Source organism: Bos mutus, chromosome 19 (genome assembly GCF_027580195.1).
Source record: "Bos mutus isolate GX-2022 chromosome 19, NWIPB_WYAK_1.1, whole genome shotgun sequence".
Lineage (NCBI taxonomy): Eukaryota > Metazoa > Chordata > Mammalia > Artiodactyla > Bovidae > Bos > Bos mutus.
The window spans coordinates 61,260,018-61,282,219 of record NC_091635.1 but is presented as its reverse complement, the minus strand read 5'-3'; the positions used below and the strand labels follow the sequence as shown (position 1 = coordinate 61,282,219).

Below are 22,202 nucleotides of genomic sequence, written 5' to 3'. Positions count from 1 at the left end.
AATATTTTCTCCAATTCTGAGAGTTGCCTTTTCATCTTGTTTATGGTTTCCTTTGCTATGCAAAAGCTTTTAAGTTTAATTAGGTCCCATTTGTTAATTTTTGTTTTATTTTTATTACTCTAGGAGGTGGCTCAAAAAAGATCCTCCTGCAATTTATGTCATAGAGTATTCTGCCTATGTTTTCCTCTAAGAATTTATATTATCCTACCTTACCTTTAGGTCTTTAAATCATTTTGAGTTTATTTTTGTACATGGTGTTAGAGTGTTCTGATTTTATTATTTCACATGTACCTGTCCAGTTTTCCTGGCACCATTTCTTAAGAGGTTATCTTTTCTCCATTATATACTCCTGTCTCGTTTGTCAAAGATAAGGTGCGTGACAAGGTTCATAGGTGTGTGAGTTTATCTCTGGTTTTCTTATACTCTTCTATTGATCTGCATTTCTGTTTTTTTGTGCCACTACCATACTGTCTTGATGACTGTACCCCTTCAGTCAGGGAGCCTGATTGCCCAGCTGTTTTTTTTCCTCAAGATTGATTTGGCTTTTCAGGACCTTTTGTATTTCTATACAAATTGTATAATTTTCTGTTCTAAGTTCTGTGAAAAATGTCATCAGTGATTTGATGGAGTTTCATTGAATCTGTAGATTGCTTTGGGTAATATAGTCATTTTCAGAATATTGATTCTTTGAATCCGAGGATATGACCTATCTTTCTACTTGTTTGTGTCATCTTTGATTTTTTTAAATCTTATTTTATAGTTTTCTGCATACAGATCTTTTGCCTCCTTCAGTTCAGTTGCTCAGTCGTGTCCAACTCTTAGTGACCCCATGAATTGCAGCACACCAGGCCTCATTGTCCATCACCAACTCCCAGAGTTCACTCAGACTCATGTCCATCGAGTCAGTGATGCCATCCAGCTATCTCATTCTCTGTCATCCCCTTCTCCTCCTACTCCCAATCCCTCCCAGCATCAGAGTATTTTCCAATAAGTCAACTCTTCGCATGAGGTAGCCAATCAGCTTTAGCATCATTTCTTCCAAAGAAATCCCAGGGCTGATCTCCTTCAGAATGGACTGCTTGTTATTTCTGCTCTGACCTTATAACTTTTTTTTCTCCTAACTTTTTCTTCTTTCTCAGTTGCTTTAGTTGTAAGGTTAAGTTGTATATTTGAGATCATTCTTTTTTTTTTTTTCCCTTAAGGAAAAAGTGAGATCATTCTTGAATCTTCAGAATGGACTGCTTGGATCTCCTTGCAGTACAAGGGACTCTCAGGAGTCTTCTCCAACACCACAGTTCAAAAGCATCAATTCTTCAGCGCTCAGCTTTCTTCACAGTCCAACTCTCACATCCATACATGACCACTGGAAAAACCATAGCCTTGACTAAACGAACCTTTGTTGGCAAAGTACTGTCTCTGCTTTTCAATATGCTATCTAGGTTGGTTATAACTTTTCTTCCAAGGAGTAAGCATCTTTTAATTTCATGGCTGCAGTTATCATCTGTAGTGATTTTGGAGCCCAAAAATATAAAGTCTGACACTGTTTCCACTGTCTCCCCATCTATTTGCCAGGAAGTGATGGGACCAGATGCCATGATCTTTGTTTTCTGAATGTTGAGCTTTAAACCAACCTTTTCACTCTCCTCTTTCACCTTCATCAAGAGGCTTTTGAGTTCCTCTTCACTTTCTGCCATAAGGGTGGTGTCATCTGCATATCTGAGGTTATTGATATTTCTCCCAGCAATCTTGATTCCAGCTTGTGCTTCTTCCAGCCCAGCGTTTCTCATGATGTACTCTGTATATCAGTTAAATAAGCAGGGTGACAATATACAGCCTTGACGTACTCCTTTTCCTATTTGCAACCAGTCTGGTTTATCCCTAGGTATTTTATTATTTTTATTGCAATGGTAAATGAGATTATTTTCTTGATTTCTCTTTCTGATGGTCCATTGTTGGCATATAGGGGTTCAGATTTCAGTGTATTAATTCTGTCTCTTGTGACTTTACGAAATTCATTGATTAGCTCTAGAAGTTTTCTGGTGGCATCTTTAGGATTTCTATGAATAGTATCATGTCATCTGCAAACAATGACAGTTTTACTTTTTTTTTTTTTCAATTTGGATTCCTTTTATTTCTTTTCCTTCTCTGATTGCTGTGACTAGTATACTTCCAAGATTATGTTGAATAATAATGGTGAGGGAGGACAATCCCTTGTCTGGTTCCTGATCTTAGAGGAAATGCTTTCAAATTTTCACCATTGAGGAGTTTGTTTGCAGGAGCTTTGTCATATATAGGTTTTATTGTGTTGAAGTATGTTCCCTCTATATCCATTTTATGCAGACATTTTTTTTTAATCCTAAACGGGTGTTGAATTTTGCCAAAAGTTTTTTTCTGCATCTACTGAGATGATCACGTGGCATATGGTTTTTATTTTACAGTTTGTTAATATGTTTTAGCACATTGATCAATTTGCATATACTGATGAATCCTTACATCCCTTGGATAAACCCTGTTTGATCATGATGTATAATTCTCTTAATGTATTGTTGGATTCCGATCGCTAGTATTTTGTTGAGGAATAGCACATCTATATTTATTGGCAATATTGAGCTGTTTTTTGGCATATCTTTGTCTGGTTTTGGTATTAGGGTGATAGTGGCCTTGTAGAATGAGTGTGGGAGTGTTCCTCTCTCTGTAATATTTTTGGAAAAGTTTGAGAACAATAGGCACTAGCTCATTTCTAAGTGCTTGATAGGATTTATCTGTGAAGCCATCTGGTTCTGGACTTTTGTCTATTGAAAGATTTTTAATCCGAGTTTCATTTTTATTACTTGTGATTGGTCTGTTAATATTTTCTGATTCTTTCTGGTTCAACCTTGGGAGGTTTTCCCTTTTACGAAATTTGTTAATTTCTTCCAGATTTCCCATTTTATTGCATTTAGTTGTTTGTAGTACTCCCTTATGATCCTTTATATTTCTGCAGTGTCAGTTATATTAATTTGATTGAATTTTATTTCATAATCTCTCCTTTTTCATTTATAGTTTTATTGATTTGAGTCTCTTCCCTTTTTTTCCCCTTGGGGAATCTGGCTGAGGTTGATCAATTTATTAAAAAAAAATCTTCTCAAACAATGAACTTTTAGTTTCATTGATATTTGCTATTGTTTTCTTAATTTCTATTTCATTTATTTCTGCTCTGACCTTATAACTTTTTTTCTCCTACTAACTTTTTCTTCTTTCTCTAGTTGCTTTAGTTGTAAGGTTAAGTTGTATATTTGAGATTATTCTTGAATCTTGAGGTAGGATTGCATTTCTATTAACTTCACTCTTAGAATTGCTTTTGCTGCATCATATAGGCTTCAGGTTTTTGTGTTTTCATTGTCATTTATTTCTAAGTATTTTTAAATTTCTCTTTGATTTCCTCAGTAATCTTTTGGCTACTTCAGATCAGATCAGATCAGTCACTTAGTCATGTCCGACTCTTTGAGACCCCATGAATCGCAGCACACCAGGCCTCCCTGTCCATCACCAACTCCCGGAGTTCACTCAGATTCACATCCATCGAGTCAGTGATGCCATCCAGCCATCTCATCCTCTGTCGTCCCCTTTAGTAGCATAGTATTTAGTCTCCATGTGTTTGTGGTTTTTACTGTTGTTGTTGTTGTTGTTTTTTTCCCCTGTAATTGAATCCTAATTTTATAGTGCTATAGTTGGAAAAGATACTTTATGCAATTTCAATATTCTTAAATTTACCAAGACTTGAAGGAGATCAGCCCTGGGATTTCTTTGGAAGGAATGATGCTAAAGCTGAAACTCCAGTACTTTGGCCACCTCATGTGAAGAGTTGACTCATTGGAAAAGACTGATGCTGGGACGGATTGGGGGCAGGAGGAGAAGGGGATGATGGAGGATGTGATGGCTGGATGGAATCACTGACTCGATGGACGTGAGTTTGAGTGAACTCCGGGAGTTGGTGATGGACAGGGAGGCCTGGCGTGCTGCAATTCATGGGGTCGCAAAGAGTTGGACACGACTGAGAGACTGAACTGAACTGCACTGTTTTCTTACTTAATATATGACCTATCCTGGAGAAAGTTTTGTGTGCACTTGAGAAAAAAATAAGTGTATTCTGCTGTTTTTACATGTAATGTCCTAAAAATATCAATTAAGTCTCTGTTTTAATGTGTCATTTAAGGTCTTTGTTTTCTTATTAAATTTTTTGTCTGGATGATCAGTCCATTGGTATGCTTGGGATGTTAAAGTACCCCACTATTATTGTGTTATTATTGATTTCCCTTTTTATGGCTGTTAGCATTTGCTTTATGTATTAAGGTGCTCCTATATTAGGTGCATAAATAGTTACAGGTGTTATATCTTCTTCTTGGGTTGATCTCATGATCATTATGTAGTGCCCTTCCTTGTCTCTTGTAACAGTTGTTAATTTAAAGTCCTTTTTTTTTTTTTTTTTCTGATATGACTATTGGTATTCCCCCTCTCTTTTTATTTACATTTGCATGGAATATATTTTTTCTTCTCCTTATTTTCTGTCTGTATGTGTCCCTAGGTCTGAAGTAGACTTCTTGTGGACAGTACATATGAACTTTTTTTAGAATCCATTCAGCAATCTGTGTCTTTTTGCTGACACATTTAATCCTCTTACATTTAAGGTAATTATCAGTATGTATGTTTCTCTTGCCATTTACTTAATTGTGTTGGGTTTGTTTTTTTAGTTCTTTTTTCTTTTCTTGTGTTTAGCATCTAGAGAAGTTTTTTCAGCAATTTTTATAAAGCTAGTTTGTTAGTACTGAATTCTCTCAGCTTTTGCTTATCTGTGAAGCTTTTGATTTCTCTTTTGAATATTAATGAGATCCTTGCTAGATAGAGTAATTTTGGTTGTAGGTTTTCCCCTTTCATTACTTTAAATATATCCTGCCACTCCCTTCTGGATTGCAGAGTTTCTGCTGAAACATTAACTGATACCTTAGGATTCCCTGATATGTTATTTCTTATTTTTCCCTTGCTGCTTTTATTATTTTTCTTTTAATTTTTGTTAGTTTAATATATGTCTTGGTGTGTTTCTTCTTGGGTTGTACCCTGTATGAGATTCTCTTTGCTTCCCAGACTTGGGTGACTATTTCTTTTCCCATGTTAGGGAAATTTTCAACTATAAATCTTTTGAAATATTTTATAGGACATTTTCTCTATCTCTTTTTCTTCTGAGACCCCTATTACTTGTATGTTATTGTGTTTAGTGTTGTTACAGAGGTCTCTGAGACAGTCTTCATTTCTTTTCATTCTTTTTTCTTTATTCTGATTTGCAGAAGTTATTTCCACCTTTCTATCTTCTTTGTCACTTATCCTTTCTTCTGCCTCAGTTATTCTGCTATTGATTCCTTCTAGTGATTCCTTCAGAGAAGGCAATGGCACCCCACTCCAGTACTCTTGCCTGGAAAATCCCATGGAAGGAGGAGCCTGGAAGGCTGCAGTCCATGGGGTCGCTGAGGGCCGGACACAACTGAGCGACTTTACTTTGACTTTTCACCTTCCAGCATTGGAGAAGGAAATGGCAACCCACTCCAGTATTCTTGCCTGGAGAATCCCAGGGATGGGGGAGCCTGGTGAGCTGCTGTCTATGGGTTGCACAGAGTCTGACATGACTGAAGCGACTTAGCAGCAGCAGCCGTGATTCCTTCTAGTGTGCACGTGCAGACGCAGCTGGCTGCCCGACCAGGCCCCGGGCTACGGAGCATGCGTGGAGTCAAGCAGCAAGTGGAGTGAGGAGCTTGCCCCTACTCTGCTCGTCCGCATCTCCCGACACAGTCAGGGTGTGAAATGAGTGACTGCGAAGACGAGGCCCCCTGCTCCCAGCTTTCTTCATACACCCTTGCAGCTCTGCAGGAATTTTATGCTGAGCAGCAGCAGCACCACTCTCACCTCCGTGGTCATGACAAGTACAACATGGGGATAATAGAAGAGAACTGGCGGGTGAGCCAGTTCTGGTACTGCCCGGAGACGGCCCTGTACCTTGCTGAGGACGCCTTGGCAGCTGCCGGGGAGGGTGGCAGAATAGCGTGTGTGAGCGCCCCCAGCGTCTACCAGAAGCTGAGAGAGCAGCACAGAGACGATGTCTTCCTCTGCATATTTGAGTACAACCGGAGGTTTGCCGTATACGGAAAGGACTTTGTCTACTATGACTACAAGAACCCTGTGGACTTACCCGAGAGGATCACCACACACAGCTTTGCCATCGTCATGGCAGATCACCCCTATCTCTTGGAGGAATGTCTTAGGAAAATGTCAGAAACCATCAAGCTCCTGACCCGGGGAAAGATTCTGCTGTGCACAGGTGTTGTCATGGAGGTGGTGGCAGCAAAGCTGCTTGGAGTGAAGATGTGCAAGTTTATTCCAGAACACACTCACCCTGGGAAACGAGTTTCACTGTTTCGTGAATTACGACTCCAGGCTGAACCGTGATCTGTCAGTGCAGCTCCCAGTGCAGGAAGGACCCAAGTGACATTTCCTTTCTGAAAAACTACCACCTCCTCATCCTCATTTTCGAGGTTAAGGCATTATGATTTCCTTAGGATGTCCCTGGAGTGCAGGGTGTTTTTGCCGACTTGAGTCTGTGGAATTAATATCTGGAGGAACTTTTAGACCCCATCTAGTGGAGAAGGCAATGGCACCCCACTCCAGTACTCTTGCCTGGAAAAATCCCATGGATGGAGGAGCCTGGTAGGCTGCAGTCCATGGGGTTGCTAAGAGTCAGACAGGACTGAGAGACTTCACTTTCACTTTTCACTTTCATGCATTGGAGAAGGAAATGGCAACCAACTCCAGTGTTCTTGCCTGGAGAATCCCTGGGACAGGGCAGCCTGGTGGGCTGCCCTCTATGGGGTCGCACAGAGTTGGACACAACTGAAGCAACTTAGCAGCAGCAGCAGTGTTTTCAATTCCAGTTATTGTGTTGTTCATTACTGTTTTCTCTTTAGTTCATCTAAGTCTTTGTTAAACACTTCATCCATCTTCTGTGCATGCCTCCAAGTTTATTTCTGTGAGTTGGATCATCTTTACTATCACTACTCTGAATTATTTTTCAGACAGATTGCCTATTTCCTCTTCATTTATTTGATCTTACATTTTTACTAGCGTCGCCATATTTATTATTCTTCTCATTGTATTTAACCTACTGTCTTTGAAGTTTCCTTTCTGCAGGTTGTAGGACCATTGCTCCTGTTGCTTATGGTATCTGCCGCCAGCAGATGAGGTTGGCCCAATGGCTTGTGTAGGTTTCCTGTTGGAAAGGACTGGTGCCTGTGCTCTGGTGGGTAGAGCTGAGTCTCATCCCTCCCATGGGCAGGCCCACATCATGTAGTGTGTTTTGGTATATCTGTGTGCTTAGCACTTTAGACAGCCTGTCTGCTAATAGGTGGGTTTGTGTTCCAGTTATACTTGTTTTTTAGTGTGATGTATTAAGTATCTTGGAGTCAAGGTAGAGACTTTCTGTTGAGATCTTGCCAATTAATATTCCCCAGGTCTCAGAATTCTCTGGGATTTCCCAGGTGGTGCAGTGGTAAAGAATATGCTTGATAACAGCATTGACTCAATGGACGTGAATTTGAGCAAAGTCTATGAGATAATGAAAGGCAGAGGAGCCTGGGGTGTTGCAGCCCATGGGGTTGCAAAGAGCCAGACATAATTTAGTGACTGAACATCAACAAGGAATTCCCCAGTGGTCCAATGTCCTGGCCTTGGCACTCCCACTTCAGAGGCTCAGGCCTAACCCCTGGTTAGGGAACCATGATCCTGCAAGCCACACAGTGCAATGAAAAAAGAGTCAGGAAAGAAAATAAACAAACAAAACCCAAGACAAATGGCAAAGACAAAAACAAAGAACTATAGTTTTAAAAAAAGAAAACAAATGAAGAAACAAATAAAACCCAAGATAGATGGTAAAAGAAAAATGAAACAAAGAAAAATAAAAACTAAAAACACACACACACACACACACATACAAAAAAAGAAACAAAAACAATGAAAATAAAAAAAACCAGAAAGCAACCAGACAAATAAAAGAACCTAAAAACAAAATCAGAACAATTAAAAACAAAACTAAGAAAAATAAGAAAGAAAACCAAAGTAGAATACAAACTAAAAATAAAGTAAAATAAATGTTAAAAACACAAAACAATGGAAAGGTAAAGTAAAAATGTAAAAAAAAAAAAAAAAGTAAAAAAAAAGAAAAATACAAATTGCATTAAAAATAATGAAAGCAGCAACAGAACATATAAACAGCAATAAGAATATTTTCCTGGTGTCTCATCTGTCAGTGTTTTTACCCCCACTATGATCCCCAGCCAAATTCTGCTTTCCCTAGTATTCTCTAGGTAGGCTTCTGGACTTGCTATGGACAAGGTGTGGGCAGCTCAGACTCTGAGCTGGCCCAACCATAATATGTACTTGACCCCACTGACTGGTTTCAGTTGTGGGAAAATTCATTGTCCATTCATATATTCCACAGATGCACAGTTTATCAAGATGATCATGGGGATTTAACTTGTGGCTTGTGCAATTACACGAGAAGATTTTCATTCCTCTTCCTTAGTCACTCTATTCTTGGGCTTTAGCTAAGGCCTTAGCCCCACCTCTGCATGTGGGCCTCCCACAGAGGTCTGCTCCTGAGGCTTCCCCAAAGCAATTAGATCTGACCTGGTGAGGACAGGGCATGGAGGTGGCCTGGCTGCTGGGTCACAGGAGCCCTGGCAAAGACAGGTGTATGGGGGATCAGTGGCTGCAAGAGATATAGTCCAGCCAGTGAGAAAGTACACAGGGAAGCCAATGGCCAGGAGTTCAAGAGATCCAGCTATAGTGGTAGCCTTTCCCATAATCCACTGGCTATAGTGAAAGTATCAGTCCTGTTGGTGACCTTTCCTAGCGCCTGATGACAGGTGCTTCTTCTTCTTCTTCTTTTTTTTAATTTGCAAACCTGTTTCACCCAACAATGGTCAAAAGGTTGTGTAATTTAACAACTTAAACTTTTATTTGTTGGAAGTTTGTTGTTGATGATGACTACAAGGAGATATGGAGCTACCCTAGAATGTCATAAAGCCAGCATTGGTGAATTTTCTTAATTATTCACAGGGATGTTTACATGAGAGAGGTAAACTGGGAGGGAAAGATGATACTCAGAGCAATTCCTGAAAGCTGGAGGGAACTGTTTAGTGCAGTGCCTGGAGGGAAGGGACATCTCACATTTTCTTTTTATTCCTTTTTCCAAGGGTCATCTGATTGACAGCCCTTTAATCCTGTTGGGTATCAGTGAGAAACCATCTCCCCTTCTATTTATTCCTTCTGATTCTTCTGCATGAGTGGAACCTAGAACCTGCCCCTGGATCCAGCATCATTTTTCTCTGTAGGATAGAAACTACCTGGATCCTCAGGCCCCAGTGCTCTAAACTCATTGTTTTTGCATCTCACTGAAAGAGTCTTTATTTTTCATAAACCTCATGGACATAAATATTGGACATAGATATTTCGCTTTGGTAATATCTATGCAGCTTGGGTTATTTTGCTATTTTTCTAAGATTCAACAGGACTATAAACTGATATTCTGATTGGGATGGAAATGGTAAGAAGAGAAGAATGAAGGAATGCAACACACTTACTTTAATAAATATAGAAACTACCACCAATCCGTTTGGGCTCTTTGCAGCTTCTGTGACATTGGTATATAGCTCGTGGTTATAGTGGATGAGCTGCACCTGGAAGAAGGAAAAAGCAATAATGCAATAATGAGAACAAAATGTAACATTAAAAGATATGAGGCACCCCATAGCCACCCTACATAAGGCTAAACTATAAAGTAAATTGTAAACAACAAAAAAAATTGGAAAGATAGTTCTATAATTGAGATTTCAGGGATATGGCGTGTGTCATAAAATACATGCACATGCAAATACACACACATACAAAAATACACACACATACAAAAATACCCATACATATTTGCAGTTATTTTCTGGTAACAATCATGGCTTTAATAAGATCAGTGCCCATCTGGCTCTGGCTTCAATTAAAGGGTATGTAAAGTTACATTTCCTTGTTAGAAGCAGAATTGCCCTACAGAGGTGGGCCAGCTTTCCAGGATGCACCTACAGTTGCCAAGTAAATATTCCTCATGGCCATGGGCAAGAAGAGAATTGCTAAATCCTTTCAGTCAAGTGACTTTGGAGGAGACTGGCTAACCTGCAAGATGAAGTGCTCCTAAGGGAGAGGAAGTTGATGGCTTAGGTTTCTGATGCATCAGCCTGCCCAGGTTATCTGTGCCAGACTTAACTTGTTCCTTATTGAATGAAGATCAGTAATATGCCTGTTGAGCCTTTATGCATTCATTTCAGGCTATGGTTTTAAAATATGTTTTAACAGTATGGTGGTATAATTTTGTAATAAACTAAACGATAGAGAAATTGAAACAAAAGCCCCCCCCCCACATCTTTCTAATTGTAGTCCAAGCAATATAATTATTAAGAGTTTACTACATATCCTTCCAGATATTTTTGTGTTTATAACTCACACACACACACTCACAGAGAGAGAGTTTAAAAAATATTAAATGAGTAAATTACCAGAAACATACAACCTACCAATATTGCATCAAGAGAACATAGAAACATGAACAAATGAGTACAAATAAAGTGATTGAAGTAGCAATCAAAACCCTCTCAGCTAAAAAAATCCCTGGACCAGATGGCTTTGTGGGTGAGTTCCACCAATCTTTCAAATAGAATTCATATCAATCCTTCTTAAACTCTTCAAAAACACAGAAGAAGAAAGAACATTTCCAAATTCATTTTATTAGGCCAGAGTCATCCTGACACAAAGCCAGACAAAGACACTGCAAGAAAACAACTAAAAAGGCCAATATCTCTAACAGAACAATGCACTTCCCAGGTGGCACGCTAGTGGTAAAGAACCTGCTTGACAATGCAGGAGACATACGAGATGAGATGAAGGTTAGATCCCTGGTTCTGGAAGATCCCCTGGAGGAGGGCATGGCAAACCACAATGTAACAGAACTGAGGACCCTGAGATAAATCCTCACACTTATGGTCAATTGATCTTCAACAAGGGTGTCAAGAACACATAATGATACCGGATAGACTATTTAGTAAATTATTTTGGGAAAACTAGCTATTCCATGCAGAATAATGAAATTGGACTCTGCTTCATACCACATATAGAAGTCAACTAAAAGTGGATTAAAGACTTATGTATTAGACCTGAAGCTGTAAAACTAGTAGATGAAAGAAAACATAGGAAAAGGTTTTTTGACATTGGTCTTAGCAATGTTTTTTTGATTATGACAGCAAGAAGCACAGGCAATAAGCAAAAATAGAAAAGTGGAATTGTGTCAAACTAGAAAGCTTCTGCAAAGTAAAATGTGCGTGTGCTCAGTCACTCAGTCATGTCTGATTCCTTGTAACCCATGGACTGTAGCCCTGCCAGGTTCCTCTGCCCATGGAATTTTCCATTTCCTACCATTTGCATTTATTGCCATTTCCTACTCCAGGGGATTTTCCCGAGCCAGGGATCTAATCTGAATCATTTGCATCTCCTACATTACCAGGTGGATACTTTATCACAACAGCCACCTAAGAAGGTCAAAGGAAGCAAACAAAACAGTAAAAGGGCAACCTACAGAAAAAGAGAAAATATGTGCAAACCAAGTATCTTTTAAGGATTAATATCCAAAATAAACAGGTAGCTCATACAACTCAACAGCAAAAACAAAAACAGAAACCTGATTTAAAAAATGTGCAAATAATTTAAATTGACGTTTATCAAAACAAAACACACAAATGTCCAATAGGTACATGAAAAAGTGCACAATATCACAAATCATTGATGAAATACAAATCAAACCCATGATGCGATACAACCTGACACTTGTTATCAGTCAGTTCAGTTCAGTTCAGTTGCTCAGTCCTGTCTGACTCTTTGTGACCCCATGAATCACAGCACGCCAGGCCTCCCTGTCCATCACCAACTCTCAGAGTGCACTCAGACTCACATCCATTGAATCGGTGATGCCATTCAGCCATCTCATCCTCTGTCATCCCCTTCTCCTCTTGCCCCCAATCCCTCCCAGCATCAGAGTCTTTTCCAATAAGTCAACTCTTTAATGAGGTGGTCAAAGTACTGGAGTTTCAGCTTCAGCATCATTCCCTCCAAAGAACACCCAGAGCTGATCTCCTTTAGAATGGACTGGTTGGATCTCCTTGCAGTCCAAGGGACTCTCAAGAGTCTTCTCCAACACCACTGTTCAAAAGCATCAATTTGGTGCTCAGTTTTCTTCACAGTCCTACTCTCACATCCATACATGACCACTGGAAAAACCATAGCCTCGACTAGACGGACCTCTGTTGGCAAAGTAATATCTCTGCTTTTCAATATGCTATCTAGGTTGGTCATAACTTTTCTTCCAAGAAGTAAGCGTCTTTTAATTTAATGGCTGCAATCACCATCTGCAGTGATTTTGGAGCCCAAAAATATAAAGTCTGACACTATTTCCACTGTTTCCCCATCTATTTCCCATTAAGTGATGGGGCCAGATGCCATGATCTTCATTTTCTGAATGTTGAGCTTTAAGCCAACTTTTTCACTCTCCTCTTTCACATTCATCAAGAGGCTTTTGAGTTCCTCTTCACTTTCTGCCATAAGGGTGGTGTCATCTGCATATCTGAGGTTACTGATATTTCTCCTGGCAATCTTGATTCCAGTTTGTGACTCTTCCAGACCAGCATTTCTCATGATGTACTCTGCATATAAGTTAAATAAGCAGGGTGACAATTACAGCCTTGAAGTACTCCTTTTCCTATTTGGAACCAGTCTGTTGTACCATGTCCAGTTCTTATTGTTGCTTCCTGACCTGCATATAGGTTTCTCAAGAGGAAGGTCAGGTGGTCATATAATGGCTATAAAAAAAAAAAAAAAAAGACAAGGGATAACAAGTGTTGATGATGATGTGGAGAAAAGGGGACACCTGCACACTGTTGGTAGAAGTGTAAACTGGTGCTGCCACAATGGAAAACAGTGTAGAAGTTCCTCAGAAAATGAAAAAGAGAACTACTACATGATCCAGCAACACCACTCTGCATATATGTCTTAAAGAAATAAGATCTAACTCTTAAAGAGGTATCTGCATTCCCATGTTCATTGTATCATTATTCACAATAGCTAAAATATGTAAGCAACATGAGTGTCCACAGATGGATGAATGGATAAGGCAAATGTGATACATACCCCTCCCTCCCTAGACACCTGAAGATTATTCAATAATAATAGTGACTGAAATCCTATTATTTGTGACAACACCAATCAACTAGATGAGTCAAAAGTACATTTTGCTATGTGAAATATGCCAGAAACAGAAAGACATATACTTAATAAACTCACTCATATGTAGAAAATAAAGTAGTCAAACTCATAAAAAGAGAGTTTAGAATAAATGATCCAAAATCTTGAAAACAAAATGGAGTTACAGCTAAAGATCCTGGAGACAAGAATTGAGAAGATGCAAGAAATGTTTAAGAAGGACCTAGAAGAAATAAAAAAGAGTCAATCAATAATGAATAATGCAATAAATGAGGTCAAAAACACTCTGGAGGGAACCAAGAGTCGAATAACAGAGGCAGAAGATAGGATAAGTGAGGTAGAAGTTAGAATGATAGAAATAAATGAAGCAGAGAGGAAAAAGAAAAAAAGAACTAAAAGAAATGAGGACAATGCAGAGGCCTTTGGGACAATGTTCAACACCCCAACATTTGAATCATAGGAGTCCCAGAAGAAGACAGAAAGAAAGGCCATGAAAAAATACTTGATGAAATAATAGTTGAAAACTTCCTTAAAATGGGGAAGGAAATAGTCACCCAACTCCAAGAAATCCAGAGAGTCCCAAACAGGATAAACTCAATTCAAAACATACCAAGACACATATTAACCAAATTAAGAAAGATCAAACACAAAGAAAAAATTTAAAAGCAGCAAGGGAAAAACAACAAATAACACACAAGGGGATTCTCATAAGGATAACAGCTGAACTTTCAATAGAAACTCTTCAGTCCAGAAGGAAATAGCAAGACATACTTAGTGATGAAAGAGAAAAACCTACAACCAAGATTACTATACCCAGCAAGGATCTTATTCAAATATGAAGGAGAAATCAAAAGTTTACAAACAAGCAAAAGCTGAGAGAATTCAGCATCACCAAATCAGCTCTTCAACAAATGCTAAAGGATATTCTCTAGACAGAAAACACAGAAAGGGTGTATAAAGTTGAAGCCAAAACAACAAAGTAAATGGCAACAGGATCATACTTATCAATAATCACCTTAAATGTAAATGGGTTGAATGCCTCAACCAAAAGACAAAGAGTGCCTGAAAGGATACAAAAACAAGACCCTTGTATATGCTATCTACAAAAGAACACTTCAAAATAATGGACACAAACAGAATGAAAGTGAAGGGCTGGAAAAGATATTTCACAAAAATGGAGACGAAAAGAAAGCAGGAATAGCAATACTCATATCACATAAGAAGAGACAAAGAAGGACACTACATAATGATCAAAGGATCAATACAAGAATAAGATATAACAATTATAGATATATATGCACCAAACATAGGAGCCCCATAATATGTAAAGCAAATGCTAGCAAGTATGAAAGGGGAAATTAACAATAACACAATAATAGTGGGAGACCTGCATACCCCACTCACACCTATGGATAGATCAACTAAACAGAAAATTAACAAGGAAACACAAATTTTAAATGATACAATGGACCAGTTAGACCTAATTGATATATATAGGACATTTCACCTCAAAATAATGAATTTCACCTTTTTCTCAAGGGCACACGGAATTTCTCCAAGATAGATCACATCCTGGGCCATAAATCTAGCCTTGGAAATCTTTTCTGACCACAATGCAGTAAAATTAGATGTCAATTACAGGAGAAAAACTGTTAAAATTTTCAACATATGGAAGCTAAAAAACATGCTTCTGAATCACCAACAAATTACAGAAGAAATCAAAAAAGAAATCAAAATATGCATAAAAACGAATGAAAATGAAAACACAACAACCCAAAAGCTATGGGACACTAAAAGCAGTGCTAAGGGGAAGATTCATAGCAATACAGGCTTACTTCAAGGAACAAGAAAAAAGTCAAATAAATAACTTAATTCTACACCTAAAGCAAGTAGAAAAAGAAGAAGCACCCGAGGGTTAGTAGAAGGAAAGAAATCTTAAAAATCAGGGCAGAAATAAATGAAAAACAAACAAAGAGACCATAGCAAAAAAAAAAAAAAAAAAAAAACAGCAAAGCTAGAAGCTGGTTCTTTGAGAAGATAAATAAAGTTGACAAATCATTAGCCAGACTCATCAAGAAACAAAGGAAGACTAATCAAATCAGCAACATTAGAAATGAAAACGGGGAAATCAAACAGACAACCCAGAAATAAAAAGGATCATAGGAGACTACTGTCAGCAACTATCAGCCAATAAAATGGACAACTTGGAAGAAATGGACAAATGCTTAGAAAAGTACAACTTTCCAAAACTGAACCAGGAGGAAATAGAAAATCTTACCAGACCCATCACAAGCATGGAAATTTAAACTGTAATCAGAAATCTTCCAGCAAACAAAAGCCCAAAGGCAATGGCACCCCACTCCATTACTCTTGCTGGAAAATCCCATGGAAGGAGGAGCCTGGAAGGCTGCAGTCCATGGGGTTGCTGAGGGTCGGACACAACAGCTACTTCACTTTCACTTTTCACTTTCATGCATTGGAGAAGGAAATGGCAACTCACTCCACTGTTCTTGCCTGGAGAATCCCAGGGACGGGGGAGCCTGGTGGGCCACCATCTATGGGAATCGCACGGAGTTGGACACGACTGAAGTGACTTAGCAGCAGCAGATGGCCTCAGAGCTGAATTCTACCAAAAATTTAGAGAAGAGCTAACATCTATCCTACTCAAACTCTTACAGAAAATTGCAGAGGAAGGTAAACTTCCAAACTCATTCTATGAGGCCACCATCACCTTAATTCCAAAACCAGACAAAGATGCCACAAAAAAAAAAGAAAACTACAGGCCAATATCACTGATGAACATAGATGCAAAAATCCTTAAAAAAAATTCTAGCCAACAGAATCCAACAACATATTAAAAAGATCATACATCATGACCAAGTGGGCTTTATCCCAGGGATGCAAGGATTCTTCAATATCCACAAATCAATCAATGTGATACACCACATTAACAAATTGAAAGATAAAACCTTATGATTATCTCAATAAATGCAGAGAAAGCCTTTGACAAAATTCAACATCCATTTATGATAAAATCTCCCAGAAAGTTAGAATAGAAGGAACATACCTCAACATAGTAAAAGCTATATATGGCAAACCCATAGCAAACATTATCCTCAATGGTGAAAAATTGAAAGCATTTCCCCTAAAGTCAGGAACAAGACAAGGGTGCCCACTCTCACCACTACTATTCAACATAGTTCTGGAAGTTTTAGCCACAGCAATCAGAGGAGAAAAAGAAATAAAGGGAATCCAGATTGGAAAAGTATAAATAAAATGCTCACTGCAGATGACATGATCCTCTACATAGAAAACCCTAAAGACTCCACCAGAAAATTACTAGAGCTAATCAATGAATACAGTAAAGTTTCAGGATATAAAATTAACACACAGAAATTCCTTGCATTCCTACACACTAACAATGAGAAAACAGAAAGAGAAATTAAGGAAACAATTCCATTCACCATTGCAATGGAAAGAATAAAATATTTAGGAATATATCTACCTAAAAGAAACAAAAGACCTATATATAAAAAACTATAAAACACTGATGAAAGAAATAAAAAGGACACAAATAGATGGAGAAATATACCATGTTCATGGATTGGAAGAATCAATATAGTGAAAAAGAGTATACTACCCAAAGCAAAGTATAGATTCAATGCAATCAATCCCTATCAAGCTACAAATGGTATTTTTCAGATAACTGGAGCAAATAATTTCACAATTTGTATGGAAATACAAAAAAACTCCAATAGCCAAAGCAATCTTGAGAAAGAAGAATGGAACTGGAGGAATCAACCTGCCTGACTTCAGGCTGTACTACAAAGCCACAGTCATCAAGACAGTATGGTACTGGCACAAAGACAGATATTTAGACCAATGGAACAAAATAGAAAGCCCAGAGATAAATCCACACACCTATGGACATCTTATCTTTGAAAAAGGAGGCAAGAATATACAATGGAGAAAATACAATCTTGTTAAAGAGATTTCTTTAACAAGTGGTGCTGAGAAAACTGGTCAACCACTTGTAAAGGAATGAAACTAAAGCACTTTCTAACACCATACACAAAAATAAACTCAAAATGGATTAAAGATCTAAACATAAGATGAGAAACTATAAAACTCCTAGAGGAAAACATAGGCAAAACACTCTCCAACATAAATCACATCAGGATCCTCTATGACCCACCTCCCAGAGTAATGGAAATAAAAGCAAAAATAAACAAATGGGACCTAACTAAACTTAAAAACTTTTTCACAACAAAGGAAACTTAAAGCAAGGTTAAAAGACAGCCTTCAGAATTGGAGAAAAGTATAGCAAAGGAAGTAACTGACAAAGAATTAATCTCAAAAATATACAAGCAACTCTTGCAGCTCTATTCCAGAAAAATAAACCACCCAATCAAAAAATAGGCCAAGGCACTAAACAGACATTTCCCCAAGAAGACATACAGATAGCTAACAAACACATGAAAAGATGTTCACCGTTCCTCATTATCAGAGAAATGAAAATCAAAACCACAGTGAGGTACCATCTAACGCTGGTCAGAATGGCTACTATCTAAAAGTCTACAAACAATAAATGTTAGAGAGGTTATAGAGAAAAAGGAACCCTCTTACACTGTTGATGGGAATGCAAACTAGTACAACCACTATGGAAAACAGTGTGGATATTCCTTAAAAAACTGGAAATAGAATTGCCATATGACCCAGCAATCCCGATGCTGGGCATACACACTGAGGAAACCTGAATTGAAAGAGACAGATGTACCCCAGTGGTCATTGCAGCACTGTTTATAATAGCCAGGACATGGAAGCAACCTAGATGTCCATCTGCAGACGAATGGATAAGAAAGCTGTGGTAGGGGTACACAATGAAATATTATTCAGCCATTAAAAATAATACATTTGAATCAGTTTTAATGAGGTGGATGAAACTGGAGCTTATTATTCAGAGTGAAGTAAGTCAGAAAGAAAAACACCAATACAGTATACTAACGCATATATATGAAATTTAGAAAGATGGTAACAATAACCCTGTGTACGAGACAGCAAAAGACATACTGACGTATAGAACTGTCTTTTGGACTCTGTGGGAGGTGGGGAGTGTGGATGACTTGAGAGAAGAGCATTGAAACATGTATATTATCATATGTGAAACAGATCACCAGTCCAGGTTCGATGCATGAGACAGGGTGCTCAGGGCTGGTGCACTGGGATGACCGAGAGGGATGGGATGGGTGGGTTGTGGATAGGGGGTTCAGGATGGGTAACACATGTACACCCATGGCTGATTCATGTCAATGTATGGCAGAAACCACTACAGTATTGTAAAATAATTAGCCTCTAATTAAAATAAATAAATAAAAAAATTGGTGGTTGTCAGCGGTTGAGTGGAGAGGGAAATGAGATTATTGTACTCTTGTACAAAGTTTCAGTCATGAAAGTGAATGACTTCTGGAGCTCTGAAGCACCAGAATGGTGGTGATAACTAACAATATTTTATTGTACACTTGGAATTTTCTGAAAGTATAGATTCTAAGTTAAATCTTATCATACATACTCACACACTGGTAACTATGTTGGGGTGATGGATAGGTTATTTAGTTTGATTCTTGTGGTCTTTCACAATGTATACATGTATCAAAATATCAAAGTGTACACCTTAAATGTGTACAATTTTTATACATCAAATATATATCAATAAAAATAAAAAGTGAAAGAAAAACAGTGGAAATGGAAAAAACTGGAATAATACTCGGCCATAAAAAGGAACACATTTGAGTCTGTTCTAAGCAGGTGGATGAACTTAGAGCCTATTATACAGAGTGGAGTAAGTCAGAAAGAGAAAGATAAATACCGTATTCTAACGCATATATACAGAATATAGAAAAATGTTACTGAATAATTTATTTAAATGGAAACAATGGAGAAAGCAGACATAGAGAATAGACTTATGGACATGGAGAGAGAGGAGGAGAGGGTGAGATGCATTTTAAAAACTAAAAAAAGAAAAAGGACTTCTGAAAACAGGTAAAGAGTTAGTCCAGATCAAAGTCCTTTTTGGAAAGTTGGTGTAGTCTTGGGAGGGGCTTGTAGTAGTCTTGTAGTCTTGTAGTCTTGGGAGGGGCTTTTTAGGATGATGTCTCATTGGCACCCCACTCCAGTACTCTTGCCTGGAAAATCCCATGGATGGAGGAGTCTGGTGGGCTGCAGTCCATGGAGTAGCGAAGAGTCGGACATGACTGAGCGACTTCACTTTCACTTTTCACTTTCACTTTTCACTTTCACTTTTCACTTTCATGCACTGGAGAAGGAAATGGCAACCCATTCCAGTGTTCTTGCCTGGAGAATCCCAGGGACGGGGTAGCCTGGTGGGCTGCTGTCTATGGGGTCGCACAGAGTCGGACACGACTGAAGCAACTTAGCAGCAGTAGCAGCAGCATTGTCAGAGTATTAATGGACTTAATGATAATTCTAGTATTGAATTAAAATCCTATGATGATGTCAGGTGTTGTTAGGGCTTGGAGGAGCTCTTGTAATGGATCAGGGACTAGGATTTACTCTGTGACGTGCAGGGATTTGCTGGATCATTGTCTGTGATCATGTAAGTAGAGACTTACAGGAATTCCCCTACATATGAACCTTGAAGTAGTTAAGTTTCAAAGGTGCGAATATGCGTTCCTTGTCCAATCATATAAGTTAGTTCATGTCTTACGTACATTGTCACATACATGCATCCTATTTGTGTATTTCACTGTACAGTACTGTATAGTGTTCAGTAGTACAGTATCCTTATTTCAAGTTCAAGATGTCCCAGAGCAAGAGGTAGATAGAATTGAATCCAGCAAGGAACCAGAACCTATGCTATCATCATCAGATGTAAGTGAAATCACAGTTTGCCATCCATCTCCTATTGCTGATGATCCTTCAGTTCTACCATTTTCCACCTCCTCTCCCTCCTCTAGTCAGTCTGTAACTCTTCTTGCCTGTTCACTCAATGCCAGCCCCTGTATGCAAGCAGTTGCACTGTATTAAAAGATTAAAAATGTTTTATTTTTTATATATTATTTGTATAAAACGTCCTATAATCTATCATAGAACCAATTGTGTAAAAAGAAAAGAAAATAAACAATGGACAACGGAAATTCAATCATTTGTAAGTAATTATGAACTTGATTTTTAAAACTTTTTTAAAAATTTAAAATGTTGGTAGATATCTTGCTAAGTCCATGTAAATGAATCTACCTAAATCTTTCTAATAGTTGTAGAATTCTCCATCATATAAATGCATTGCAACACGTTTACCATCCTTTCAATAGTTTTCAGGTCATTTCCATTTTTTGTCTCTTGTAAATAATGTCACAACAAGATTAGCATACATCCTTCTATAATGATATTAGCATTTTCCACAGGTTGACGTGAGTATATAACCAGTTCAGTTCAGTCGCTCAGTCATGTTTGACTTTCTGCGACCCCATGGGCTGAAGCAAGCCAAGCTTCCCTGTCCATCACCAACTTCTGGAGTTTGCTCAGACTCATGTCCATCAGGGCAATGATGCCATAGAACCATCTCATTCTCCATCATCCCGTTCTCCTCCTGCCTTCAATCTTTCCCAGAATCAAGGTCTTTTCCAATGAATCAGTTATTTGCATCATGTGGCCAGAGTATTGAAACTTCAGCTTCATCATCAGTCCTTCCAATAAATATTCAGAATTGACCAGTTTGATCTCCTTGTAGTCCAAGGGACTCTCAAGAGTCTTCTCCAGCACCACATTTCAAAAGCATCAGTATTTCAGTGTTCAGCTTTCTTTATGGTCAACTCTTACATCCATACATGACTACTGGAAAAAACAGAGCTTTGACTAGATGGACCTTTGTCAGCAAAGTAATGTCTCTGCTTTTTAATATGCTGTCTAGGTTTGTCATAGCTTTTCTTCCAAGGAGAAAGTGTCTTAATTTTGTGGCTGCAATCACAATCTGCAATGATTTTAGAGCCCCCAAAATAAAATATCTCAATTTTTTCTACTGTTTCCCCCTTCTATTTGCCATGAAGTGATGGAACCAGATGCCATGATCTTAGTTTTTTGAATGCTGAGTGTTTTTTTTTTTTCCACTCTCCTTTTTCACTTTCATCAAGATGCTCTTTAGTTTTTCTTCACTTTCTGCCATAAGGGTGGTGTCATCTGCATATCTGAGGTTATTGCTATTTGTCCCGACAATCTTGATTCCAGCTTGTGCTTCTCACAAGCCCAGCATTTCTAATGATGTACTCTGCATATAAGTTAAATAAGCAGGGTGACAGTATACAGCCTTGATGTATTCCTTTCTCAATTTGGAGCCAGTTTGTTTTTCCATGTCTGGTTCTAGCTGTTGCTTCTTTACCTGCATACAGATATCTCCGGAGGCAGGTAAGGTGGTGTGGTATTCCCATTTCTTGAAGAATTTTCCACAGTTTGTTATGATCTGCACAGTCAAAGTTTTGGTATAGTCAATAAAGCAGAAGTAGATATTTTTCTGGAACTGTCTTGCTTTTTCAGTGATCCAATGTCAAGGATACTGAAGTGGTTTGCCATTCCTTTCTCCAGTGGACGACATTTATTCAGAACTCTACACCATCTTGGGTGGCCCTACAGGGGGCCACTCATTGTTTCATTGAGTTAGACAAGGTGGTGGTCCATGTGATCAGTTTAGTTTTCTGTGATTGTGGTTTTCGTTCTGTCTGCCCTCTGATGAATAAGGATAAGATGCTTATGGAATCTTCCTGATTGGAGAGACTGACTGTGGGGAAAGCTGGGTCTTTTTCTGATGGGCTGGACCATGC

The 22,202-nt window shown here is 38.4% G+C and overlaps 1 protein-coding gene and 1 pseudogene across 1 annotated transcript in view; one reads left to right on the top strand and one right to left on the bottom strand.

Moving 5' to 3' along the window:
• CA10 (carbonic anhydrase 10) overlaps positions 1-22,202 on the bottom strand; it is an 837,221-nt gene that overhangs the window by 17,414 nt on the left and 797,605 nt on the right. Inside the window, exon 6 of the mRNA XM_070388901.1 lies at positions 9,663-9,758. Coding sequence (XP_070245002.1) covers positions 9,663-9,758 — 96 coding nt within the window. The remainder of the gene's footprint in view (positions 1-9,662; positions 9,759-22,202) is intronic.
• Positions 5,833-6,474, top strand: LOC102266996 (EEF1A lysine methyltransferase 1 pseudogene; annotated as a pseudogene).